Genomic DNA, 27080 nt, shown 5'->3' on the forward strand with positions numbered 1-27080 from the left:
ACAAGTAGGCAGTGAGGCAGGCAGAGAGAGAGGAGGAAGCAGGTTCCCTGCTGAGCAGAGAGCCCGATGTGGGGCTCGATCCCAGGACCCTGAGATCATGACCTGAGCCGAAGGCAGAGGCTTAACCCACTGAGCCACCCAGGTGCCCTCCAAGAACAATAGTTTTAAGTTCTGTATTTTTTACTCCTTTTCTTGCTTCTCTCCAGTAATGACTGGTCATAGTCTTTTTGGGTAGGTAAATGCAAATCATTTAAACCTAAAAGTTTTCTCCTTTCTCTTTTTCTTCCCTACTTTTAGGTAGGGTTAGAGAAAATAGCAACAGAGGACACCAAGTTAATTTATATGACAACAGGGGTCCTGCTTCAGAAAATTGTCAGCGCTAAGAGTTTGATGGAATTCACCCATGTCTTCATTGATGAAGTAAGTGCTGCTTTGACGCCGCTCTGCCGATACTCGCGCTCCCGTTGTAGAAGGAACACTGCAGGTTACTGTAAACGCGCCCTACTTGTGAAGGGTCCTAAAGCACTGTGGGTCTGCATTTGTCTTATTCTGTTCGTGAATGTTGATTTTTTGTTTTGCTCTTAGTTCTAAAATGCAGGCTTGGGGGTTGGGGACTACGACCACATTCCTTGTTTAGGGTGGGGTTGGCAGACCACAGCGCTCCGGCCAAATCTGGCACCTGTCTTTGTAAAAAAGTTTCACTGGAACGTGGTTTTCCTTGCTTGTTTATGGGTGCGCGGCGGCCGAAGAGCGCGTGGCTGCGTCAGCCACCGTGTTCTGCAAAGCTGGGTATCTTCACTGTCTGCCTTTCGTAGAGACAGTCTGCTGACCCTGGTTTAGAGTGTTAGCCCCATCAGACGTTGCATGTAGGTATTTTGTATGCATCACAGGTATTTTCTGTCTGGTAAAACAAGGAGAATAGTGTTTTTTAACAAAACCAATGAAGTATATACAAGATACTGATAAATTCCTTAAAAAAAAACCCCAACTCAGTAAAGAATCTTTGTGCTAGTCTCACCTTTCTGGGCTTTGCTTAAGATGGGACAGTAAATTGAATTTGTTCGTATTTTAAACAAGAGTTTGTTGAGGGGGAGGATATTATATTCAGACCGTTTCCCCAGGAGTTTTGGAAATACCTCCACCCCAAATTCTTGTGTTTTAAACCCCAGTAATTATGCCTTACGGACCTTTACTTACTTCTTGAGGCATGAGAAGCATGAGCAAAGACAGAGATTCATGGAAGGTTGAGATGAGGCCGAAGACAGAAGCTGAAATGAAGCCATCCGGGTGGGCGTGGAGGGTCAGGCCTCTCGGCCCTCTGGAAATGTGTGTGACCATTCATAACACTGACGCATGCTTCAGGCAGGGAGAGCTGAGTGGGTGCATGTTCTAGCTTGTGTACTGTTACGGTTTTACTATTGTTATTAAAGATTCTATTTGAGAGAAGACAGCTGAGGGCGTGTATGAGTGTGGGGGAGGGGCAGAGGGAGAAGCAGGTCCCCCACAGTAGGGGGCCCAATGCGGGCTCCATCGCAGGACCTCTGGATTGTGACCTGAGCCGAAGGCAGGTGCTTAACCCACTGAGCCACCGAGGCACCCCTAAATGTGGTTTTAAGTTACTAGGGGGTGTTTGGGAGAGTTGGAGGTAGGAAAGTAATCTCTTATTCTTTGCAAAATAGCGTGGCATTGTAGTACGTTTCAGGACTTTATGATTTTTGGTGTTTTTGAGTGTCTTTGGGTTACGTAGAGAGGAAATGCAGATTTCATTACTCGAAGGTGGCATGGCCAGGTTCACAGAAGTGGCCGCTTACTGAGCCTTCCAGTCCTGGCTCCGCCCAGCAAATGCCCTGAGGGTTCGCCCTGGGCAGTTGGCTCTGGAGCCCTACAGCTGGCACATGTGTTTTCTGACCGTCTCAGTGGCTTCTTGTGCACACATCCGTGCGCGGTGCAGACACACCCAGCCTCCTGTGGCACCGACTTGCTCCTTTCCTGAAGCCGTGCCATCACAGCTGAACAGCAGCTGGCCGCTTGAGGCAGGGTCTCGCCCTGCAGGGGCCTGGCCACTCGCAGAGGACTCTTGTCACCGTTACAGCAGCTTCCGGCTGTCGCGTACCCCTGGCACCTGACGGGCAGCCGAGATGGGATTGGCTTGTACTTGAAGTTTTAGGGCGATCAGCGGTGCCGTTTCTGTCGTGGGGGTGACCGAATGTCACAGGAAATGTGAGAGCGGAGGCTGGGGGTAGCCCGGCGGCTGAACGTGGGCTGATCGTGTTTATGACTTCTCAGCTCTTGAACAACAGCGAACTGGTTCTGGGTGCGCCGCTCACTCAGCAAGCGTTTTTCCGGCGCTGGCCTCGTGGGGCCAAGGCTTCCGAGTGAGTCCCGGGGCGGGTTCCCGCTGTGGCGCGGAGGGGCCTGGGCATCCCGGGGCGGGGGGCGAGTGGGGGGTCCTCAGAGCGGGGAAGGAGGCAGCGGGGTGGCCGCGGGAGCCCGGGGAGAGGCCGGTGCTTAGAGGCAGCGTGCGGGCGCCACGGAGGAGCTGACCGTGAGGAGGCGGCGCGGGGGCTCCTCCCCGGCGAGGGCGCGCGTGTCGGGGCTGCTCCGGAGTGTGGCGGGAGAGCGCGGTAGGGATCCGTTTCTCTCCGTGTTTCTCGGGTTTGCCGCCGTGGGCGCGACCGTTCCGTACTTTCCCGCGGCTGTTTTGTGCTTGTTCTGTTTCCTCCGTCCTCTCCGGCCTCCGCCTTCAGAGACCGCGAGCAAGGCCGGGCCTGGCGCCGCGGCCCCTCTCAGGCGCCGGGGCTCATCGCTCCGCTGCCGTGGTGGGGCGGCCCGAGTAGAGTCTTGTGTCCCTTAGGCCCCGCGGGATCCCAGCTAAGTGACCAAGCCACGGACTCGGGCGGAGAAGCGGCCGCACGGGGCCGCGCTTTGCTGCCTGCTGCTCCTGGGGCGGCCGAGTGGGGCCGGGGGGTGGGGGGCCCCGGGGCCTCGGGGGCTCTGCTTCGAGGGCGCCCCTGACGGAGCGGACGCAGCTGCTTTCCCTGAGCGGCGGAGCTTTGAGGGACCCACCCAGGGGTGACCCCCTTGACGCTGGGACCGTTCAGGGCGTCCCGGCGCCCCCGGCTCTGCGCGGCGAGCAGGGACACGCTGCCGCCCGGCCGCCCAGCTGAGCTGCTGCGACCAGCGCAGACCGAGGCCGAGGAGTGCGCCTGTCCGGGCGGCCTGGGCCGCGGGGCCGGGTTCTCCGTGCGGTGTGGGGGCGGGTGAGCTTGTCGTTAGAGTGACCAGGGCAGGACCGGCTCTGAAGGGCCAGGCCAGGCCCAAGGGTGCGAGACGTTTCTTGCCAGCAGGGCCCCAGAGACACGCTGGGAGACAGGGTGGGGGGCGGGGGGGCGGGCAGACTGGGACCCACGCGCCTCTTCTGTGTCCTCCCGTTGGTGGCCCGCGTTCCTGGCGTCCTCTCACCGGGGTGCGTCAGTCCCAAGGAAGTGTGTTTGGCCGAGAGAGCGGGTTTGTGCCCAGGCCCCGGGTGCACCAGGGAAACCACGACCCGCCTTCGCACCCCTTCGCTGGGCAGCCCCGCGTGTGTGGCTTCACATGGGGGGTGCCCCCCGCTTTTGTGTTTTGTAGGTCCACGAGCGAACCGAAGAAATGGATTTCCTGCTGTTGGTAGTCCGCAAACTTTTAAGAACAAATTCTCGTTTTGTGAAGGTAAATTTGAGTTTATGAGTAACAGAAATACGTGGGGTTGAGGTTTATTATTTAGCTGTATTTCTCTTTTATAGAAAGAATTGAGAGCAGTGACTCTTAAAATTTGTTGTCATGTATGTGTCTCCATGTCTTGCTAGGAAGCTGGCTCAGAGGCGTTTTCTTTTTTTTTTTTTAAAGATTTTATTTATTTATTTATTTGTCCGAGAGAGAGAACACAAGCAAGTGGAGCGGCAGACAGAGGCAGAGAGAGAAGCAGGCTCCTTGCTGAGCAAGGAGCCCAAGGTGGGACTTGATCCTAGGACCCTGGGATCATGACCTGAGCAGCCCAACCAACTGAGCCACCCAGACGCCCCACAGGGCCGGAGTATGGATTGCTTTTCGGCCGTTATGTTGCATCCAGTTCTGACATTCTCTCCTGGCAGGGAATGATGTGCGAGCGGCTGGCCGCGATGAAGGGCTACACGTGGCAGCGCTCGTGTGGAAAGTGACTGCGGTGTGAAGGCGTGTGACCACGTCTGCGCTCTGCTCTGCACACAGCACGAGCACGGGAAGCCTGAGCGCGGTCGCGGGCGCTGCCGTCCTGCAGACTCTAGGTCTTGAGCTAACGGAGTCGGTGCGGTGTGAGCTTTGTTTGCGTCTTACGTGAGCTAAGAGGAGCGAGCTGTGACCCGGACCAAGATAATGAGTGCTTATGACAGTTGTGCGTTGTGGACACAGGCCATCCCTGTATGTGGGGACAGGTTCCCAAAGGGCAGCCGTGGCTGGGGGGCGGCGTCATCGTGTACAGGCGGCGACCGTGTTTGCTGCTGTCGGAGAGCAAGCCTCTTTCTAACCCTAGTGCCTTGTCTTCTGCTGGGTCGTCTGTGCCTTTGCTGAGGGAGCGCTGCTCCTCCTTGGCCCGCCCCCAGGATGGGCCACCGGCTGCTCCCCGCGCGGGCGCTGAAGGAATGGAAGCTGACGTTTGCGCAGGATTGTCTTACTGCTCAAGGAGATTGTAAAAACAGAGCAGGAATTGGGCTTTCTTATTCCTTTTTGGACTCTTAAAAGATGGCATTAGAGATTATTGAACAAATTGGGGCCTTTTTTGGTTGTCATCTGAAGACTTCCTTTTTACTTTTAGCTATTAATTATATTCTTTTAAAATTTTCAGTAAGAAAGAGAACGAAGAGTACTAGTGGATTTGAAAAGCCTGCCACAGTGCGGAGACTGGTGGTCAGGAACTTGGTACCCCTCATATAAATCGTAGGAAACCGTTGGTTTCAGTATTTTCTTGATTTATTAAGCAACATGAAGCAGAATATTTTCTGGGCCTAGATATTAGAAGTCAAGTTATAGATTGCATTGTTCCAAGTTTTTTGAAATGTTCAAAAATTATTTTTGTATTACTTTTTACAAAAAGAGCTTCTGTCAGATACTTAGTTTAGGATTGAGCAGATGGGCCTGAAGGTCTCCCCTTCTGCCCAACAGACCTGTCGAGGTTCCTGGCTCTGTGCTGTCCCCGAAGCTGCTGACCTTGCTCAGCCCAGTCCCACCCGGGACCAGCAAGTGTCTTGGGCTGCCATGTTGTCTCTCAGAGGAGAGGCTAGTGGCAGTGTGGAATCTCGGTTGCCCTGAGCAGTCCCGATTTTGCCTGATGTCCTCACGCCGCCTCAGCGGAACCAAGGTCCTCACGTCATTAGCCTCACTGTGCGCCGGCCGACGGTGGAGATCACCTGTGTCTCAGAGTGCCGTGGGCGCCTCTTTTACACCGAGTGGCTCCTCTGAGCCTTTCTTGCAACATCAGGCATCTCTTCTTAAAGTGAATTCTGGCTAATAAGCTTTTTACCCATTTGACCTAATGTCAAAGGAGAAAACAGGCATGGCTTGTGTGCCCGCTAACTGCTGATAACGCTTGTAGAAAGTCGCTACTTTTCTGCTGAGAGGTGCAGGGAGATCCTGCTTGCCAGGACCAGGTGGGCAGTCAGCAGCCGGCGGAGCTGTGTTTACCTCTGGTGAGCGTTTCTGAGGCTGGTGGGTGGCGGACATCCTTCATGGAGCCGCTGCCTTGTCTAGGGCGCATGTGATGTCCTGTGGGGGCTGCTCCTGGTCTTCACGGCTGAGTTTCTTAAAGGTGTTGTCTCATACTGGCTTTCTGGCAAAACCAGCACCTGAGGTGAGTGCCCAAACCTGTGTGTCCTGCTCACGTCTGGTCTGGTTCCTCTCGGCTTAGAAGCAGGGTTTTCTGACTCCGTGTCTGCCTCTGCCGCTCTGCTCCCTCACTTTTCTGGAACACCTCATCTGGTAATATACTCTGTTTTACTTTTGTTTTCTCTTAGTTTCCTTTTATATGTATGGTCATAATTTAGCTTTATTGGACATGTAGTTTCTCACTTGATAAAATTATTTAAGATCATAAATAATTTCAGTAATAAGAGGTGGAGTCTCTGAGGGGGCGGAGTCTCCGAGCGGTCTTCCAACTGTAGTGATTTGTGCGACACTAGAGAGGAGTCAGTGTATTCTGCTAAGGTTTTGAGACAAGCTTGGTATTGTAACAGTATTTCATTTCAGTTGTTATTACGATGACTTTATTTAAGAGTTTCTTTTATTCTGTAGGTAATCCTGATGTCGGCCACCATCAACTGTAAGGAGTTTGCAGACTACTTTGCTGTTCCTGTTCAGAACAAGATGAACCCTGCATATATTTTTGAAGTGGAAGGAAAGCCCCATTCAATTGAAGAGTATTACCTCGATGATTTGGGGCACGCGTATCACGGCAGGGTGCGCTGGAGTGCATAGCTTCTTTTACAGTGAATGGAATCTTGTCTTTGGTCAAACCTGCGTTCATCAGCTGTGGTTGTTAGGACCGCAGCCGAGCTTGAGTCCGAGCTGGGAGATGCTGGGTGGGGGCTGCGGGGGGACTGGAGAAGGATAAGTGGAAGGAACCTCCCGCCTTTCTTGTAAACTGTGAGCGTGTAAACACTCACATTCTATATTCTGGTGAAAGTAATCGGACTGGCTTTCTACTTTGTTGATGATCATGATCTGGGCGCAGGCAGCCCCTTGACTGACGGAGCCCCCCAGGCGCCCCTAAACTGCTTCTTTTAATATAAACTTCACTGCCGTGGCCTGGAGGAGGGCGTGTGGTTGCAGGGAAGAACCCTGGCAGCGTGTTCCCATGAACCGCTGCAGCTGAGTCAGCTGATTTTCACGTGGACAAGACATTCACAGGATTTGAAAATCAGAAAGTATGAGCAGGTGTAAACTGTCTCCTTCTGGCTCCTGTTCTGCCCAGCTTCCCTGCTGACAACAGGAAACCTGTTACTGATTTCTTAGGAAACGATAAAAAAAAAAAAAAAATTGGCACGCCTGCGCTAGCGGATGCAAACGTGCTGCTTCCCTGCATGGAAAGGTCGGGCTCCTTCCGCACGCGCCTGCGTCCTCGCTCAGCTTTTCCGGTCTTTTCTTGTCCGTGTGTAGTTGCTTCATTCTCTTTCTAGAGCTGTGTTCTTTCTGTGCATGTGTCCTTCTCTGTCTCCCTTGTCTCTGGTGTTTCTGGGCTTTTTTTTTTTTTTTTTTAAAAGATTGATTTATTGATGTATTTAGAGAGGGGGCAGGGGCAGCAGGAGTGGGAGCCAACTCCTCTCTGAGGGCAGAGGTGGGTGCAGGGCTCCATCCCAGCACCTGGGGATCCTGACCTGCACTGAAACCGAGTCTGCCCCTTGACCCACTGAGCCGCCTAGGTGCCCTTGGACTTCTCTGACTAACAACAGTGCTGCGGGAGAACAGCTCTCTTGCGACAGTGTGTCTTAGAGGCCAGGCTCTCGTAACCTCAGGGGCCCTGGTGACATTTTAGGCACTTCTGTGTGGTGTGTGGTGGGGGTGCCTGTGCATTCACCGTGGGATGCCTAGCGGCACTTCTGGCTTTGACCCACTAGAAGCAAGCAGGCCCCTGCACTGTGACAACCAAAACTGTTTGCAGACCCTCCCTGGGGAGTAAGCCGCCCGCGTGGAAGACCCCTGTGTAGGTGAGGCCTTCCTAGAAGATCAGTTCCCGGAGGTGGCATTGCTGGGTCGGCCGGTTTGGGCGTCTGTAATTCCCACGGGTGGGCCGGACTGGCCCATGGAGGAGTTTGACCTTCGTTACAGACACTTGTGCGGACGTGGGCCGTAGCTGGACTGCCCCTGAGTCGGCTAACCAGATTCCACCTAATGTAAGAAGGCGCAGCTTGTCAAATCTAATTATGTCGGAGGAGGCCAGTGGTGGGCATGAACATGTAGCATGTCTTGTTTTTCCAGTTTTCTAGGGGACCTGCTTCAAAAACCAGGAGAGTCAAAAGGATTTTAGAACGAATGTCTTCCATACCTGTCACCGGGCTTCTATGGGCCACGTTTAGTTTGTAGCATTTAATACCCGTCAGAGTGAAGAAACTGTTACATTGCTATAACTGAACTTGTATTTATTTAGATTTTAATGATTTTTCCCCAGTTTCCTATTTCTGTCCTAGGGTCGCACATTGCTAAGACTTGTCATGTGTCCTTATGCTCCTCTGGGCGGACAGTTTCTCAGATGTTTCTTATTTTTGAGGACCTTGTATTTAGGAGTTCGACTTAGGTTTTTGTAGGACACCCACTATGAGAAATTTATTTTTATTTTTATTTTTACTTTTTTAAAGATTTTATTTATTGACAGAGAGAGGACATGTAGGCAGAGAGGCAGGGAGAGAGAGGGGGAAGCAGGCTCCCCACTGAGCAGAGAGTCCGATGCGGGGCTCGATCCCAGGACTCTGAGATCATGACCTGAGCTGAAGGCAGAGGCTTTAACCCACTGAGCCACCCAAGTGCCCTTGCTATGAGAATTTTTCTGATGTTTTTCTCAAGAGTGCACTTGGGGCTGTGTGTCCGTGGAGGAAGCCCCCAGGGGTGAGGTCTGGTACTGTCACACCGTGACTACCACTTGGGTCATCCCTGGCGATGCTGGCTGTGACCTCCTGGCCAAGGAGGTGTTTGCCGGGCTTCTCCGCTGTAGCGCTACTGCCCCTTGGTTTCTCGTGTGTGTGTGTGTGTGTGTGTGTGCGTGCGTGCGTGTGTGTGTGCGCGCGCGCGCATGCGCACTGTGTACATGTGTGGTTTGTTTCTTTGCTCTTTGCCTGTCACCCTGATGAGATGTAAGCAGGGTAAGGAGGGGCATGTTCTGTTCTTTGCTTTTTGGGAACGAGGCGCTAAGCGCAGCCCATATTCAAGGTGGAGGGGAGAGGGCACTGATTTGTCATATTTAGAAAATTTCATTTTCTTAGTTTTTTTTTTTTTTTTTTTTTGCATTTTCTGTCCCATTTCGGCATGTGAGAATAACAGTGGTTTGCAAGTCTCTCTCCAACTGGCCGCTAAGTGTCGGAATCACTTAGATGATTACTCCGGGATGTGCAGAGAAGCTGGGTTAGGCCTGAGCATTTGCCCTCGGAGTCTATACGCTGTGGGTGGCCGGGGCCCCTCACCAGCCAATGGCTTGTGTCCCACAGGCTGCAGAACATCGTGTCTTCGCCTTCTGTACCAAACAGCGCGGGGCTTATAGGTGCTCAGTAAATATTCCTATGAATGGAAACTTAAGACCTAACTAGATATTAACTAGATATTAACTTACTAAAGTTGTGTTTTGTATAGATTCTTCTGGATGGTTTTTGAGGTCAGAGAACTTTGGTTATAATTCTCATTTTATTGTTACTCTTGCCATCATGTTACCTGGGTGTACTATCTTATGTCACTAGGAGAAGCACCCAGGCTTTCACCTTCCTGCCTTCTTAGGGACCTTTTCTTTTTCTTTCTTTTTTTTTTTTTTTAAGATTTTATTTATTTATTTGACAGAGAGAGAGAGATCACAAGCAGGCAGAGAGAGAGGAGGAAGCAGACTCCCCGCTGAGCAGAGAGCCCGATGTGGGACTCGATCCCAGGACTCTGAGATCATGACCTGAGCCGAAGGCAGAGGCTTAACCCACTGAGCCACCCAGGCGCCCATAGGGACCTTTTCTGATTCACTGTTCCCCTCCTCACTTTACCCTACCCAGCTCCTTCTTTCCTGTCCCTTTCTTGTCCCCATTTATTTATTTTTAAAAATGTTTTTTTAAAATTTAAATTCAGTTAATTTATGTTGTACTATTAGTTTCAGAGATAGAGATCAATGATTCATCAGTCTTGTGTAATGTCCAGTACTCCTTTTATCACGGCCCTCCTAAATCTCCATCGCCCAGTCACCCATGCCTCCACCCTCTGCCCCTCCAGCAACCCTCAGTTTATTTCCTGTGATTAGAAGTTTTTATGGTTAGTCTCCTCTCTGATTTTGACTTATTTTTTCCCTCTTTCCTGTGCTCCTCTGTTTTTTTTCTTAAATTCCACATATGAGTGGAATCACACAGTAATTGTCTTTCTTTGATTGACTTATTTAATTTAGCATAATACCCTTTGGTTCCATCCACATTATTGCAAATGGCAAGATACTGGTTTTCGGTGATTGCATAATATTCCGTTGTGTGCGTGTGTATCCCACGTTCATCTTTTCTGTTCATCTGCCGATGGACATCTGGGCTCTTTCCATAGTTTGGCTATTGTGGACATTGCTGCTGTAGACAGTCGGGAGTATGTGCCCCTTCAGATCACTACAATTGTGTCTTTGGGGTAAATACCCACTAGTGCAATTGCTGGGTCGTAGGGTAGCTCTATTTTCAACTCTTTGAGGAATCTCCATGCTGTTTTCCAGAGTGGCTGCACCAGCTTGCATTCCCACCAACAATGTAGGAGGGTTCCCCTTTCTCCACATCCTCGCCAGCATCTGTCATTTCCTGACTTGTTGATTTTAGCCACTCTGACTGGTGTGAGGTGGCATCTCAGTGTGGTTTTGATTTGTATTTCCCTGATGCCGAGTGATGTTGAGCATTTTTTCCATGTGTCTTTTGGCCATCTAGATGTCTTCTTTGCAGAAATGTCTGTTCAGGGACACCTGGGTGGCTCAGTCGGTTAAGCTACTGCCTTTGGCTCAGGTCATGATCCCAGGATCCTGGGATCGAGTCCCGCATCAGGCTCCTTGCTCAGCGGGTAGCGTGCTTCTCACTCTGCCTGCTTTTGCCTGTGCTCTCTCTGATGCGCTCTCTCTCTCTGACAAATAAAATCCTAAAAAAAAAATTCGTGTCTTCTGCCCATTTCTTGATTGGATTATGTGTTCTTTTGGTGTTGAGTTTGATAAGTTCTTTATAGATTTTGGATGCTAGCCCTTTATCTGATAATGTCATTTGCAAATTCTTCTCCCATTCTTGTCTTTCGGTTTTGTTAACTTTCCTTTGCTGTGCAAAAGATTTTGATCTTGATGAAGTCCCAGTAGTTCATTTTTGCCTTTGTTTCCCTTGCCTTTGGAGATGTGTCTAGGAAGAAGTTGCTGTAGCCAAGGTTGAGGGGGTTGCTGCCTGTGTTCTCCTCTTGGATATTGATGGTTTCCTGTCTCACACTGAGGTCTTTCATCCATTTTGAGTATATTTTTGCGTGTGGTGTAAGGGAACAGTCTAGTTTCATTCTTCTGCATGCGGCTGTCCAGTTTTCCCAACACCATTTGTTGAAGAGACTGTTTTCTGTTGGACATTCTTTCCTGCTTTGTTGAAGATCAGTTGACCATAGAGTTGAGGGTCTATTTCTGGGGTCTCTGTTGTGTGTCCTTGTTGGTCGCTGTGTCTGTTTTTGTGCCAGTACCATACTGTCTTGATGATTATAATTAGAAAAGCTTCCACTTTCTTCCCAGATGACAAGATGGAAAAACTCACCTCAAAAAAAGAACAAGAGGCAGTACAGGGGCGCCTGGGTGGCTCAGTGGCTTAAGCCGCTGCCTTTGGCTCGGGTCATGATCCCAGAGTCCTGGGATTGAGCCCTGCATCAGGCTCTCCACTCAGCGGTGAGCCTGCTTCCTCCTCTCTCTCTGCCTGCCTCTCTGCCTGCTTGTGATCTCTCTCTGTCAAATAAATAAATAAATAAAATCTTAAAAAAAAAAATAGAGGCAGTACAGACTGCCAGGGACCTAGTCAGTATGGATATAGGTAAGATGTCAGATCTAGAGTTCAGAATAACGATTACAAAGATACTAGCTGGGTGTGAAAAAAGCGTAGAAGACACTAGAGAATCACTTTCTGGAGAAGTAAAAGAACCAAAACCTAATCAAGTTGAAATCAGTCTACTAATGAGATGCAGTAAAAAATGGAGGCTCTAACTGCTAGGATAAATGAGGCAGAAGAGAGAATTAGTGATATAGAAGGCAAAATGATGGGACTAAAGAAGCTGAGAAAAAGAGATAAACAATTACTGGATCATGAGGGGAGAATTTGAGAGATAAGTGATACCATAAAGTGAAAAAATATTAGAATAATTTGGATCCCACAAGAAGAGGAAAGAGAGGGGCAGAAGGTACATTGGAGCAAATTATAGTGGCGAACTTCCCTAATCTGGGGAAGGAAACAGGCATCCAAGTCCAGGAGGCACAAGAGAAACCCCCCCTCAAAATCAATGAAGATGGGTCAATACCTTGATGTATGATCATGAAACTTGTAAATCTCAGAGGCAAAGAGAAAATCCCCAAAGTAGCTTGGGACAGGAGGCCTGTAACCTACAATGGTAGAAATATAGATTGGCACCTGTCCACAGAGACCTGGCAGGCCAGAAAGGACTGGCAGGATATATTCAGGGAGCTAAATGAGAAAAATGTGCAGCCGAGAATACTTGATCCACCCAAGCTCTCATTCAAATTAAGAGAGATAATAAAGCTTCCAGGACAAACTAAAAGAATTTGTGATCAGTAAAGCAGCCATCCGAGAAATTTTAAAAGTGACCCTTTAAGCAAAGAGAAAGTCCAAAAGTAACAGACCAGAAAGGAACAGAGACAATATACAGTAACAGTCAACTTAGAGGTAATACAGTGGCACTAAATTCATGTATTTCAGTAGTTAACTGAGTGTGAGTGGGCTAAATGCCCCAATCAAAAGACATTTTTATCTATCAGAATGGATAACAGAGCAAGACCCATCCATACGCTGTCTGCAGGAGCCTCATTTTAGACCCAGAGACCCTCCAGATTTAAAGTGAGGAGGTGGAAAACCATTTACCATGCTCATGGACATCAGAAGAAAGCTGGAGTGGCAATCCTTGTATCAAAGTCTGTAATCAGAGATAAAGAAGGACGCTATGTCATAATTAAAGGGTCTGTCCAACAGAAAGATCTAACAGTATGCCACTAACATGGGAGCAGCCAACTATATAAACCAATTAATAACAAAATTAAAGAAACACATTGATAATAATACAATAGTCGGGGACTTTAACACCCCCCTCACTGAAACAGATTGATCATCTAAGCAGATGATCAATAAGGAAACAAGGGCTTTGAATGGCACACTGGACCCGATGGGCATCACCGTTCATTTGGAGCATTTCATCCTAAAGCAGCAGAATACACACTCTTCTCTAGCGCACACGGAATGTTCTCCAAAATTGGTAACATCCTGCTTCACAAATCAGGTCTCAACTGGTACCAAAAGATTGGGATCATTCCATGCATGTTTTTAGATGACAGTGCTTTGAAACTGGAGCTCAGTCACAAGGGGAAATTTGGAAAGAACTCCTACATGGAGGTTAAAGAGTGAGTGGGTCAGCCAGGAAATTGAAGAATTGAAAAAGCTCATGGAAATGAGAACACAGTGTTTCAAAACCTTTGGGATGCAGCAAAGACAGTTGTAAGAGGGAAGTATATAGCAATACAAGCCTTTCTCAAGAAGCAAGAAAGATCTCAAATACGCAACCTAACCCTCCACCTAAAGGAGCTGGGGCTAGAACAGCAAATAAAGACTAAACACAGCAGGAGAAGAGAATTAAGATCAGAGCAGAAACCACTGAAATAGAAACCAAAAGAACAGAACAGAGCAATGGAACTAGGAATTGGTTCTTTGAAAGAATAAGATCGATAAACTCTTGGCCACACTTACAAAAAGAAAAGAGAAAGGGTGCCTGGGTGGCTCCGTTGGTCAATTGACTGCCTTTGGCTCAGGTCATGATCCCAGAGTCCTGGGACCGAGACCTACACTGGGCTCCCAGCTCCACTGGGAATCTTTTTCTCCCTCTGACTGTCCCCCGTCTCATGCTTTCTGTCTCTCAAATAAATAAAATCTTAAAAAGATGTAGAAAAGAGAAAGGACCCAAATAAATTCATGAATGAAAGAGGAGAGATCACAACTTAACGCCAAAGAAATACTAACAATTATAAGAACATATGAGCAATTGTACACCAGCAAATCTGACAATCTGGAAGAAATGGCTGCATTCCTAGAGACATATAAACTACCACAACTGAACCAGGAAGAAATGGAAAACCTGAACAGACCCATAACCTGCAGGAAGGTTGAAGCAGTCGTCAAAAATCTCCCCAAAACAGCATCCCTGGGCCAGATGCCTTCCCAGGGGAATTCTTTCAAACATTTAAAGAATAATTAATACCTATTCTTCTGAAGCTGTTTCAAAAAACAGAAATTGAAGGGAAATGAGGCCAGCAGTACCTTGATCCCCAAACCAGAGACCCCACCAGAAAGGAGAATTAACAGACCAATATCCTTGATGAATGTGGATGCAAAAATTCTCACCAAGATACTAGCCAATGGGATCCAAGAATACATTAGAAGGATGATTCACCACGACCAAGTGGGATTTATTCCTGGGCTGCAGGGGTGGTTCAATACCCACATGCATTAATAAAGGACAAGAACCTTATGATCCTCTCAGTAGGAAGTGCAGAAAAAGCACTTGACAAAAGTACAGCATCCTTTCTTGATTATAACTCTTCACAGTGTAGGGATAGAGGGAACATACCTCAATATCATAAAAGTCATGTTTGAAAAGCCCACAGTGAATACCATTCTCAGTGGGGAAAAATTGAGCTCTTCCCTAAGGTCGGGAACACGACAGGGATGCCTGCTCTCACCATTGTTTGTTCGAATAGTACTGGAGGTCCCAGCTGCAGAAATCAGAACAAAAAGAAATAGAAGGTGTCTGAATTGGCAAAGAAGTCAAACTGTCACTCTTTGCAGATGACATGATACTCTGTGGAAAACCCAAAAGACTCTACCCTAGTATTTGTAACTCCTACAGGAATTGAGCAAAGTGGCAAGATAGAAAATCAGTGCTGGATAGGTCGGCCCTGACCTACCTACTTGTATTTCCTTTGTTGCCTGTGGGAAGCCAGCTTGGAGAAGGCATGGCCGTTTGGCACCTTAGCGTGGAGTTTAAGCAACGTTCTTTGGGCTTGGCTTCTAGAACTCTGCGAATACTTCTGAACCGACGGCACATCTTTTTTGGGTTTGTGTGTAGGAAAACCGTTGTAGATGGATCTGAATGCTACATTGGAATTTATGAAAATTGTACTTTTTTTCTTTTTCTGTTTTGTACAATTTTGTTACAGTTCTTGTTTGGATAAAGTAGAAAATAATTTCAGGTAAAGGTTGGACAAGAACGGATTTATTAGGCACGCTTCTTCACAATTACTGATTAAATAAAACTTTGTCATACTTACATTACTAGGATTGTAATAATAATGAAAAGTGGTTTATTGCCATTTGACTTAATTTACTCTAAAAATTGGGGAAGAAAGTTTGCAGTTGTGGTTAAAGAGACTTCTGATGTGTCCTCCACTCAGTCAGGTACAACACCTTGAACATAGCACTTGATAAGTACAAGGATTAAATTAAGAAGCCTTCTCACGCTCTGTGCAGGAAACCCAGTGCGGCTATGGATTGATTCTGTGCAAACGCTGCCATGTCGGCCGTTGTAGAGACTCCTCTGTAGCGGCGGCCTTGGCCCCACGAAGCCCACGGCTCAGGCTGGCGGGGCCCGCTCCTCCGGGGGTTTGCAGCTGCGGCTGAGCCCAGCATTGTGCGGAGGTGCCCGGAGGGTGGTTTTCATTTAGTCAGGCTCAGTTGTGGTCTGTTTTAATGCGCGGTCTGGAAAGAACTGAGATGCCCCTCGGCAGGGGAGCGGGTAAAGAAGATTGTGGTGTATTTACGCAGCCGACGGCTGCTCAGCCGCCGGGAGGAGGACTCCTGACCGTTTCCGCCAACGTGGGTGGATCTAGAGGGTGTTACGCCGAGCGAAATAAGTCAGTCAGAGAAAGACCGTTACATGGTTTCTCTGACATGCAGAATTTAGGAAAACCGGATCATGGGGAAGAGAGGGGAAATAAGATGAGATCACAGAGGGAGACGTACCATAAGAGATTCCTTTTTATTTTTTTTTAAATACTGTATTTATTTGACAGAGATCACAGGTGGGCAGAGAGGCAGGCAGAGATAGAGGGGAAGCAGGTTCCCTGCTGAGCAGAGAGCCCGATGCGGGGCTCAATCCCAGGACCCTGAGATCATGACCTGAGCCGAAGGCAGAGGCTTAACCCACTGAGCCACCCATTACCCTCATAAGAGACTCTTAATCAGAGGAAACAAACTAAGGGTTGCTGGGGGGGGGAGGTGGGTCGGGGGGAGAGGGTGACAGGGTGATGGCTATCAAGGAGGGCACGTGATGTCGTGAGCACTGGGTGTTCTAGAAGACCGATGAATCACTAAATTCTACCTCTGAAACTGGTAACAGTGTACGTTAGTTAAACCTAAATTAAAACAAAACATAAATAAAAGTAGCCCAGTGATCCTCTAACCCTTGGCAGCTAGATGGCGTGGTTATATTCTGACCGTAAGTTGGCAGAGGTAGGTAGGCGGTTACCTGTGCCTGGTCCTTATGATTGGGATGGTGTTGACAGCTCAGGGCTTCTTGACAGGGGTCGTGCGCTGGTGCCGGGATCAGAAACTGGCTCCGTCACGCTTAGAGCAGCTTGCTCCGTCCGCAGACCGGCCTCCCGACAGACATTTCAGTTGTGCGTTTGGCCCTGACTGCATCCTTGCTCCAGTGCCAAGGTCAGGGACATCCTTGCGGGCACTGAGGCTGTGGGAGCCTTGAGGAGAGCTCGACACCAGCAGGTGCTCCCATCTTGGCTGTAGGATGTTCTTTTCCCTGGGGTATTCGTTCCCGTGTTACTGCTAGACTAAAGAGAGTTGCCCTTGCAGTCCCCAGGTCCTCTTGCAGTCCTGCTCTGGTGTCTCAGCCTTTCCCTTCTCTGTGTTTAGCTTCCTCCTCGTGTCCTGGAGGAGCCGGTGATCACGAAGGACATCTACGAAGTCGCTATCTCCCTGATCCAGATGTTCGACGACTTGGACATGAAAGAGAGAGGGTAAGACCCGCTGGACGTGGCGTGTGCTCGAAGTGCAGGACCTTTAAAAATGCAGTGACTCGTGTAGGTGGCTGCTAGGGCTGTTCCAGCGGCGAGAGGGGGCGTAGATAAGTCTTCCAGTGGCTGCTGCATGTGTTTTAGAATCATGTTAGTACGTTGTGCTTATTTTTACTGGAAATTTCCACTTAAAGTAGTTAAAACCAAGTACAGTTTAATGACTGACAGTTTTAAAAGTCAGAAAGCACAGCCTGAAGAGAGAGTGGTTTCCAGACGTGCGGAGTCCTGTGACTCCTAGTCTGAGGCAAAGTGGACGGGACCAGGCTGGGAGCAGCGGTGGAGAGCCTTTCTCTGCCGGGGTTCGTGTTTGTTGGGAACATGGGCCCCCGACGGTGGCCTCCTAGTCGTCCGTTCTCCCGCTCTGGCGCAGAGCTGGGCCTTTCGAACCTGGAACACATTTTCCCTTAGGAACAGCGGCAGGTCGTCGGGTGGGTAGAGCCTGCGATTGAAACATGAAAACATGAACTGTTTGACGAACCTTTCTGCGCTCGTTTTACTACAGTTCATGAACAGAATCCATCTGTCGGAACAGCAGACATGGAGGACGTAGAGTCCCCTCGTCACGACAGCCAGGGAGTGACTGTGGGGTAGCTGCGGGTCCTTCGGCCTGACGCCCCGCCACCCTGATGGTTAGCTGCCAGGTGTAAACCCCTGCGGGGTAGAGTTCCTCAGGTCTTACCACTGAGCCGGGGGGTATTTCTGCTGCGTTTCTGCACTCTCGCCGGTTGTTCTTTCTCGGTCGTCTCTGTGTTGACATTTACTCACTGTCTGTCAGTGTGTTTACTCGCCGCTCGGTCCTGCTTTTCAGACTCGATCATTTTCATTCTTCCTAAAGCACATCCTTCAAAAACTTTTTAAAGAGTCTCTTGGTAGATGTTTTTATTTTGCTGAAAATGTCTTTATTTCACTTTTTCTCTTGACATAGTTTTGTCTGGTTGTAGAATGTAGGTGGTTCCTTATTTCTGCTTTTTCTTTTTTCCCCACTTAAGCAGCTTCAGTGAGCTGTAATTTACAGGAGATGCAGCATTTTTATTTTTCCTTCTGCGTTCTGATGACGTCTCTGTACAGTCTGGCCTCTCTCACTGCAGCGAGACGTCAGCTTTATGGTCTGATCCCTCCTGTTAGGCATCTCTGCCATCTGGCTCCAGCTGACTTTCAGCCACCCCGTTAGTCCTGGGGGACCGCCGGCGCGACTAAGGTGAGCAGGTGGGGGTTACTCATCATTGATCTTGCCTGAGATTCGGCAGGCTCGAGGAATGCGGACCTCAGTGTCTCTGATGCTGCCTGGCCAGCTCTCATCCAGCAGTGTGGGCGGTCCCGATGTCCTGCCGCACGGCTGGTGGCCTCCCGTGGTCATTCGTTCTTACTCCCCGGGGTTGTTCTGTGAAGAGGAATTCCCCTTTCATTACCGCCTCCTCGTGCTCTCTTTTATGTCGCAGGGGACTTGTGGATTTTTTTTTTTGCTTTTGAGTAGACTATATTTTAGAGTAGTTGTAGGTTCCAGCAATACTGGGGAGAAAATCACACAGAGTTCCCATGTATGTGCCCTCCCCCTGCCCCACGCTGTCCGCATCTCGCACTACGGCCACACCTCTGTGCTACCGGACACGCCGTTGTCGCCCGCAGGCTGTGGTTTACTTGGGGGCTCGCTCACTGCTAGCGTTGCACGTCTCATGGGTTTTGACAAGCGCAGGACGACGCCTGGCCAGCACTGTCGTATGCAGAACGGCTCCCTGCCCTCGGACTGCCTGCACGCTGCCTGTCCGTCCCACCCGCCCCTGTAACCCATGACCACCTTTTTTTTTCCCTGTTCGTGACAGCCTTCTTAAGATCGCCGCGGTTCTGCCTGCTCTGGGATGTCCTGCGGCCGGCGCTCATGCATGTGCGGTCTTTTCAGGTTGCCTTTGTTCCCTTGGCGGCACTGGCATGTCCTCCGCGTCGTCTTACGGCTCGATGGCTCCTTTCTGGTTAGCGCCCAACAGCCTGCCTTCATCGGGGTGGACACGGTTTATTTCTCCGTTCACCTACCAAAGGACATCTTGGTTGTTTCCAAGTTTGAGCAATTTGAGTAAAGCTGTTGTAAATGTCTGTGTGCAGACTGTGTGGGGATGTATGTTTTCAACCCCTCTGGGTAAGCACCAGGGAGCACGATTGTTGGATCGTGCGATGCGAGTTGTCTAGTGTGTACGAAATCACCCAAATGGGGCGCCGGGGTGGCTCAGTGGGTGAAGCGTCTGCCTTCAGCTCAGGTCATGATCCCGGGGTTCTACGATGGAGCCCAAGTGGGACCCCCTGCTCGGCGGGAAGCTTGCTTCTCCCTCTCCTTTTGCCCCTCCCCCTGCTTGTGCATGCTCTCTTGCCATCTCTCAAATAAATGAAATCTAAAAAAAACCCCCAAAACAAACCTTGACTGTCTTCCAGAGCGGCTGTCCCGTTTCACCTCCCCACAGCGAAGGCACGAGACGCCCCGTTGCTGCGCATCCTCCCCGGCATCTGGTTTTGCCCGAGCTCCGGATTTTGGCTGCTCCCTATTTTCTGGGCTTGCGGCTGTTGCTTTCTGTCCGTGCTGCTGTGAATGACGACCTTCGGCGTTCTATTGTCCCCTTCTGGTCTTGCTTAATGCTCGGGGCTCAGATTTACTTTGTCATGTTTTAAGATCACAGCCCCTGCTTTTTATTTTTGCCTCTAAAACCTTTGCAATCTCTTTATTTTCATTCTTTTAAAAAAAATTCATTTGTGTATGTATTACTTATTTGAGAGCACTCAGGCAGGGGAAAGGAGCAGAGGGAGAGAGACTCTGAAGCATATCCTCCCTGAGTGCAGAGCCCGACGCGGGCGCGGGCTCGAGACTGCAGGATCACGACCCGGATCCAAGCGCAGAGCTGGACGCTCAGCTGACGGAGCCGCCCAGGCGCCCCGCACCATAGTCCGTGCTAGAATGTTTGCATCGCCTTAGAACGAAACCATGACCCTTTGCTCTCTTTCCTCATCCTTCCCCTTCCCCGCCCCCCCAGCTCATCACTCGAACTCCCTGTCTCTGTAGGTTTCCCTGTTCTTGACCTTCGTATGAGTGAGTCTGGTCCTGCGTGGCTGACTTCTTTACCGAGTGTAAGTTTTCAAGGTTCATCCATGTTGTAGCACACGTCAGTGTTTTACTCCTTTTTATGGACGTGTAATACTCCGTGGTGGGGTCTGTACCCCACAGTTTGTTCAGCTGCGTGTGTGCGGATGGCGAGTTAGGTTGGCTTTCTCCTTTGGCTCTTACGAATGATGCTGCTGAGAAAGCTCATGCGCAGGGACCTGTGTGGACGTGCGGGCTCATTCTTCTTGCGTGTCTGCACCCACGAGTGGAGTTGCTGGGTCATACGGTCACTGTGTGCGCATTTGAGGAAGTGCCAGACTGGTTTCTGGAGCATCCGTATCGTTTTCCCGCCAGCACCTTGGGAGGGGCCTGGTTTCTCCATGTCCTCAGCTCTCCCGGTGGATGTCTGACCTTTGCTTGAAGCCTTCCTAGTGGGTGTGCGGTGGTGTCGCATCGTGGTTTTGATTTACATTTCCCTAATGACTGATGATGTTGCACATCCTTTTTACGAGCTTATTGGCCATGTGTATATCCTCTTTAAAGATACACTTATTTATAGAGACATAAGTCTTTTGTCCATCTTTTATTGGATTATCCTTTTATTATTCAATTATAAGAGATCTTTATATATGCCAGAACAAGCCCTTTACCAGATTCATGATTTGCAAATATTTTCTCACACTCTGTAGATTGTGTTTTTATTTCCTTGCTGATGTCTTTTGAAGCACAAAACATTTTTAATTTTGATAAAGTCTGATTTGTCTACGTTTTCTTTTGTTGCTCATACTTCTGGTGATATAGCTAAAGATCCATTGCCGAGTTCAGGCTTAGGAAGATTTATCCCTGTGTTTTCTCCTGAGAGCTTTATAGTTTTGGATCTTTTGTTTGGGTCTGAGGTTGTTGAGTTAATTTTCACGTGTGTGTGAGGTGAGAGTCCAGCTTCGTTCTCTAGCATGTGTCCTGTCCGTGTGTCCCAGCACTGCTGGTGACAAGACTCCTCTTTCCCTGTTGCACGGCACTGGCCCCCTCGTTGGAAATGAGTTGCCCATAAATGTATGGGCTGATTTCTAGACTCTAAATTCTATTTTGTTGATCTGTATATCTGTCCTTGGGCTAGTACTACACTATCTTGATTACCAGTGCTTTGAAGTAATTTTGAAATTAGGAGTATGGGTCTTCCTAACTTTTTCTTTTTTTTTTTTTTTAAAGATTTTATTTATTCATCAGAGAGAGAGAGAGGGAGAGAGCGAGCACAGGCAGACAGAGAGGCAGGCAGAGGCAGAGGGAGAAGCAGGCTCCTTGCCGAGCAAGGAGCCCGATGTGGGACTCGATCCCAGGACGCTGGGATCATGACCTGAGCCGAAGGCAGCGGCTTAACCAACTGAGCCACCCAGGCGCCCCTTCCTAACTTTTTCTTATTGAGGATTGTTGTCTCTGTACTGAGTCTCTTCTATTTCCGTGTGAATTTTAGAATCGGTGTGTCCGTTTCTCCAGAGAAGGCAGGACTGTGAGGGAGATTGTGTAGAGTCTGTAGGTCAGTTTGGGGAGAGTATTACCATCTTAACTATTACCATGTTAAGTCTTCCAGTATGGGATGTTTTTCTGTTTCTTTAGATTTTTGAAAATGATTTTTTTAAAAAGATTTTATTTGAGAGTGAGAGAGTTTGTGTGTGTGTGTGTGAGAGAGAGAGATAGAGAGAGAGAGAAATCATGAGTGGAGGCAGGACGGATAGAGGGGGAAGCAGGCTCCCCGATGAGCAGAGAGCCCGACGTGGGACTCGATCCCAGGACCCTGAGATCATGACCCGAGCCGAAGGCAGCGGCTTAACCCACTGAGCCACCCAGGTGCCCCTCTTTATGGGGAGTCTTGAATGAAATCTCTCTTCCTTGGTTGTGAATCTCTTCAGATCGTTCCTTCCTTGGGTCAGTTTTAGTAGTTTGTGTCCATTTCATGTCAGCCGTGTACGTGGTGGGTGTACAGCTGTCCATAGTGTTCCTGTATGTAATCTTTCTCATTTCTGTAAAGTCAGTAGGAATGCCCTCTCTCATTTCTGATTCTGTCTGGTATTTTGAATCTTCTCTTTTTCTCTTGGTCAAACTAGGTAAAGATTTGTCCATTTCATTTTTTTTTTTTCAGAGACCCACGTTTGGCTCTTGTTGATTTTTCTCTGTTGTTTTACTTCTCTATTTTATTAGTTTTCACTCTAGTCTTTATCATTACTTTTTTTTTTTTTAAAGATTTTATTTACTTATTTGACAGATCACAAGCAGGCAGAGAGGCAGGCAGAGAGAGAGGAGGAAGCAGGCTCCCTGTTGAGCAGAGAGCCCGATGCGGGACTCGATCCCAGGACTCTAAGATCATGACCCGAGCTGAAGGCAGAGGCTTAACCCACTGAGCCACCCAGGCGCCCCAGTCTTTATCATCCCTTGGAGGAGCCAAGCAACAACAGTCAGGCCGTGCCTGGGAACGATACCTGTGGAGGAAGAGAAGACATGTGCGGGTGGGCTGCGGACTGCGACGCAGCAGCTCTGGCCCCCATCTCTTCCTGCCGGCCGTCTGCCCGCTCAACCCAAGGCACCTGATGTGCTTGCCCATCTCTGCTCTGTCTCTCTGGCTAGAATGTGAGCTCCAAAGAGCAGGGACCTTATCTGTCTTGTTATCGCCTTACCTGCTTGCAGGAGGAGAGCTCAGGGTGCAGAGAACGGAAGTTCTGATTTCACACAAAGCAAGTATTTTGATGGGAGCAGGAAGGTGAGATGGTGGTTTGAGTTTAAGTTTTACTTGTAGTTGTTTTTAAAGTTTTGTATTTTGAGAATCTGGATTACAGTAGCTAAATTTCAAGGGAACTGTGGCAAATAATGGGTCTTTATGGGAGAAAACTGGGAGTAGTTGAGGGCCTTAGGGACCCTAGTGATTGTGGGGCCGTGTCCTGGGGCCTCTGTGGTTTCTTATATGCGAAAAGGAACGTTACAGCAACCATCTGTAAGAGATTTTCGTGATCAGAGCCTGGGCCTGCTGGGGCTCGGGCCAGCCGTGGCTGTGCTCCCGGGACTAACTTTTGTGCCTTCCTGTTTGCAACAGGAGCAAGACCTGGTCGGGGGCCCAGTTTGTGTTGGAGCGGAGCAGCGTGCTGGTGTTCCTGCCAGGTGAGCGCCACACCTGCGGCCTGGGGGTGCCGTGTCCCGGATGGAGGCTGCGTGCACCCAGCCCATACTGTGAAACGTGGTACTCACCGTGTGAGTTTAGTGGTTCCTGGACCCCGAGAACTCGAACAGCTGCGACTTGCGGTTGGAGCTCTCACTGCAGCCTTCATGTTGCTAAAGCGCTTGGTCACGAAGAGTTTGGGTTTTTGAAGGTAGTCTTGCCCCCTTCACAATTTTCAGTGTAGTGATTGGCTTTCTTAAACTGACTGTTCCATGTATAAGTGCGAGGTGCAGCGGCCATCGGTGTACGTCCGAAGCTGTCTGAGCGAGAGCACAGTCACTGGGACACCACAGGAGTCCTCGGGAGGGTCCTTCTGTCCTGTTCTTGGTATTTGAGAAAATGCCCTCAGATATCCGAAAAGATTAATTTATGTTAAATTGTCAATTTTTCAAAATGACGTTTAAAAAAAATTTTTTTTTATAAAGATTTTATTTATTTAAGAGGGAGAGAGAGAGAGCATGAGTGGGGAGAAGTTGTGTGGGCGAGGCAGAACCCCCATGGAGCTGCAGTCCTGACGTGGGACTTGATCCCGGGACTCTGGGATCATGACCTGTGCCGAAGGCTATCGCTTAACTGAATGAGCCACCCATGTGCCCCAAAATGATGTTTTTGATTTTTCTTAATCAAGTGGTTTCATTTGGTGAAACATGACAATAATTCACTTTTTTTTGCTGCCAAAGGTAATAGAGAGCATGTGAGTATTTGTGCTGGTAGATTCGGAGAACGAAAACCTGAATAAAAATAATTAACTCTTAATTTTGCGGTATAGCATTTGAGTTACAGCTTGGGTCCTGTCTTGCTTAGTTGATCTGGATTAGTTTTGTCCCCAGGAAGCAGCCACTGGCTGCCCGTGGGCTGGAGTTGTGTTCACCCCAGTAAGCGTTTGTCGCAGCCTGCTGCGCGCATTAACAGCGGTCAGGGGAGGCCGATCAGAGCAGAGCCACGGAGGTTTGAGCCCAAGGATACCTCAGAGTGAGGTGAATCCCTTGTACGTGCTACATATTGTCTGCAGAAAATGTAAAATGTTAACAAATGATCTTTCACAGTTCACTTGGCTGTCCTGTGTTTATGTGAATGCAGGTTTGGAATATGTTTATTTCATTATGATCTTTCTGGAATGGTACTTGTTCTGTAGGGCTGCTGTGACAAAGGGCTACAAACTGTACATCTTCAAACTACGAAATTATTCTCTTACTGTTCTGGAGACGAGGAGTCCAAAATCAGGCTGTTGGCAGGGCCCTGCTCCCTCTGGGGCTCTGGGTACCGCCCTCCCTTGCCTCTGCCGGCTCCTGGTGGCCAGCCGCCCTCCCTTCCCGGCATCCCGCCTGTCCCGCCTCCCTTGTTAGCCGTGGTGCGCACGCGACGCGCCTGTCTCTCGCTCCCTTTGACGGGAACACTAGTCATTCTGGAGTGAGTGCCTGTCTTCTGCGGTATGATCTCACCTTAGCTCATTATGTCTGCAGTGAGACTGTTTGGAAATAAAACCATGTTCTCAGGTACTGGGGCTGGGACTTGAACGTCTCTGGGGGGGGGGGGGGGACACAGTTCAATCCATTCTAGAGTTGATAATTCAGGATGACGGAAAAGCACGTGGAAGTTTTACGTTATCAATAGACATTTCTTTCTTTCTTTTTTTTCTTTTTTTTAAAGATTTTATTCATTTATTTGACAGAGACAAAGTGAGAGAGGGAACACAAGCAGGGGGAGTGGGAGAGGGAGAAGCAGGCCTCCCAATGCGCAGGGAGCGCAACACAGGGCTCGATCCCAGGACCCTGGGATCATGACCTGAGCCAAAGGCAGAGGCTTAACTGAGCCACCCACGTGCCCCGGTTTATAGATGTTACTTAAACATAATGAAAATAACTTAGCATATCTCTGGGACCAAGACTTAAAAAAACTATTTTTTTGGTTGTAAAATGTTGCATGTTTATCGTAGGAAATTTGGAAAAGTCAGTGGGGAATAAAAAAGACATGTAAAATTGTTCAGGTGGCCAGACTTGCAGGCAGGCTCTGCTGTGGAAAGTGAAACACTGGAAGAATGTGGGGTTTTCTCAGTGTTTTTGAGTTACTAGTGGTCAGTGTCATTGTACAGTTTATTTATAATTGTGACGTCACTGGGCAAAGAGTATAAAAAAGTCAAATAAGATGAATTGGTTGGGCCTTTTTAGCAAAAGATGTCATATTAATTTAAAGGTTTTTTCTGTTGTTGGCGTTTTTGTTTTTCGGTGTTTTGTAATAAATACATGCTCCTCCAGTTTCCTTTCTTCCCCAGGCCTGGGTGAGATCAACTACATGCACGAGCTTCTCACAAACATGGTTCACAAAAGGTGGGTTCGCATGACGCAGCTTTGTTTTTCCGATACGCTATCGCATCGCTTCTGCCTTGAAGAATTCTGGTCGTCTCCGCGACGTCCGTCATTTTGCTGTGTTCTCACGTGCATCTACTCTTCATGGACATTTTACCTCGTTAATCTGTCCCCAGGTTACAGGTCTACCCACTCCACTCAAGCGTGACTCTAGAAGAACAGAATAATGTGTTTTTAAGCCCAGTTCCTGGGTACAGAAAGGTAGGAACCGGGAGGCAAGTTGCAAGCACTTCAGGTACATTTTCCTTAGAGCCTGTGCCAGCGGCGAGCGCTCACGTTCGCACTGACTTGTACCCTGTGTCCTGTCGCTGGTGGTTGCCCACTCAGCAGCTAAGTGCCTGATGAGCCAGGTATGTTGTTTAATTTTGTCTTCATTTTGTGAGTCGGTTGCTGACATTGTTCAGTTCCCTCAACTTTTGGGCATTGTTGCTGGTGGATTTTGATGCCTTTTACTTGCTGCTCTTTCTCAAGCTGTGGGACTGCTCTGGCAACTTTGGTTAGGACCCACATTCTCAGTCCCGGATAAAGAAGATTTCTTTACTCTCCAGTTACGTGTGCACCATGGCAGTGTCTTAGCCCAGCCCTCCTAGAGCTGCCCGAGATGGTCAGGAACGTTGCGTGCACCGTTCAGCCCCCTTGTGTCCAGTACAGGAGTCCTGACTCTGGGTAGCCGGGACCTGGCCTGGCGTCCCGGTGTGGTCACAGGCCCAGCCCTGCGTCTGTGTGTCAGCTTGGTTGTGCTTTTGGCCTCGGGGCAGTCCCAGCACCCCTGCAGTCCCATGTCTCAGGTATGGGGCAGCTGTCTTTGCCTGGCTTCTTGCCTGTTGTTCTAAAGCACTGCTGTGGTGCTGGGCTTTGTGCGTGCGGGATCACATCGGGGAGAGGGTTGGCGTGTGTGGACGTGGACAGAGAGCTGGACAGAGCCAGGGCCCCGTCATCTGTCGTCATGGGACTGTCAGCAGATCGCCTCTCTGAGACTTTAATTGGTGAATGCCGGAGCGTTCAGATGGTGAATGGGAGGAGGGTGTGTCCGGACTGACACCCCCGTAGTGGTGCAGTGCCCGCATGCGAGCCGTACGAGGAGGTGGATCTGTTTGTTGATCACGGTTTGAGCCAGCAGCAGTTCTAAGCACTTTGCCCTTGATAAGTCCTGTGATGGTCACAACAACCCTGTTGGGGCAGGCGGCGGCAGCGTCGTTCCGTGCTCAGGGTGTCTGGGAACCGCGAGGTAAGCACCTGGCCCAGCGGCGCAGCCCGGTGTAGGGCAGAGCTGGGGCCGCCCTGCTCCAAGTCCCTCCGCCCTTCTCCTGACCCCTTGAGCCGTGTAGCTTGTTGAAAATAGAAGAACTATTAATTTAAAAACTGGAGTCCAGTGTTTACATTAAAAAGCTTTTGGATAAT

At 49.2% G+C, this 27080-nt stretch overlaps 1 protein-coding gene across 1 annotated transcript in view; it reads left to right on the plus strand.

The window, feature by feature from the left end:
- TDRD9 (tudor domain containing 9) overlaps positions 1 to 27080 on the plus strand; it is a 100762-nt gene that overhangs the window by 26819 nt on the left and 46863 nt on the right. The window contains exons 5-11 of the mRNA XM_059371361.1: positions 298 to 420; positions 3628 to 3708; positions 6301 to 6465; positions 16866 to 16969; positions 23191 to 23255; positions 25586 to 25640; positions 25796 to 25880. Of these exons, the coding sequence (XP_059227344.1) occupies positions 298 to 420; positions 3628 to 3708; positions 6301 to 6465; positions 16866 to 16969; positions 23191 to 23255; positions 25586 to 25640; positions 25796 to 25880 (678 nt within the window). The remainder of the gene's footprint in view (positions 1 to 297; positions 421 to 3627; positions 3709 to 6300; positions 6466 to 16865; positions 16970 to 23190; positions 23256 to 25585; positions 25641 to 25795; positions 25881 to 27080) is intronic.

The sequence above is a fragment of the Mustela nigripes genome, chromosome 13 (genome assembly GCF_022355385.1).
Source record: "Mustela nigripes isolate SB6536 chromosome 13, MUSNIG.SB6536, whole genome shotgun sequence".
Taxonomy (NCBI): domain Eukaryota; kingdom Metazoa; phylum Chordata; class Mammalia; order Carnivora; family Mustelidae; genus Mustela; species Mustela nigripes.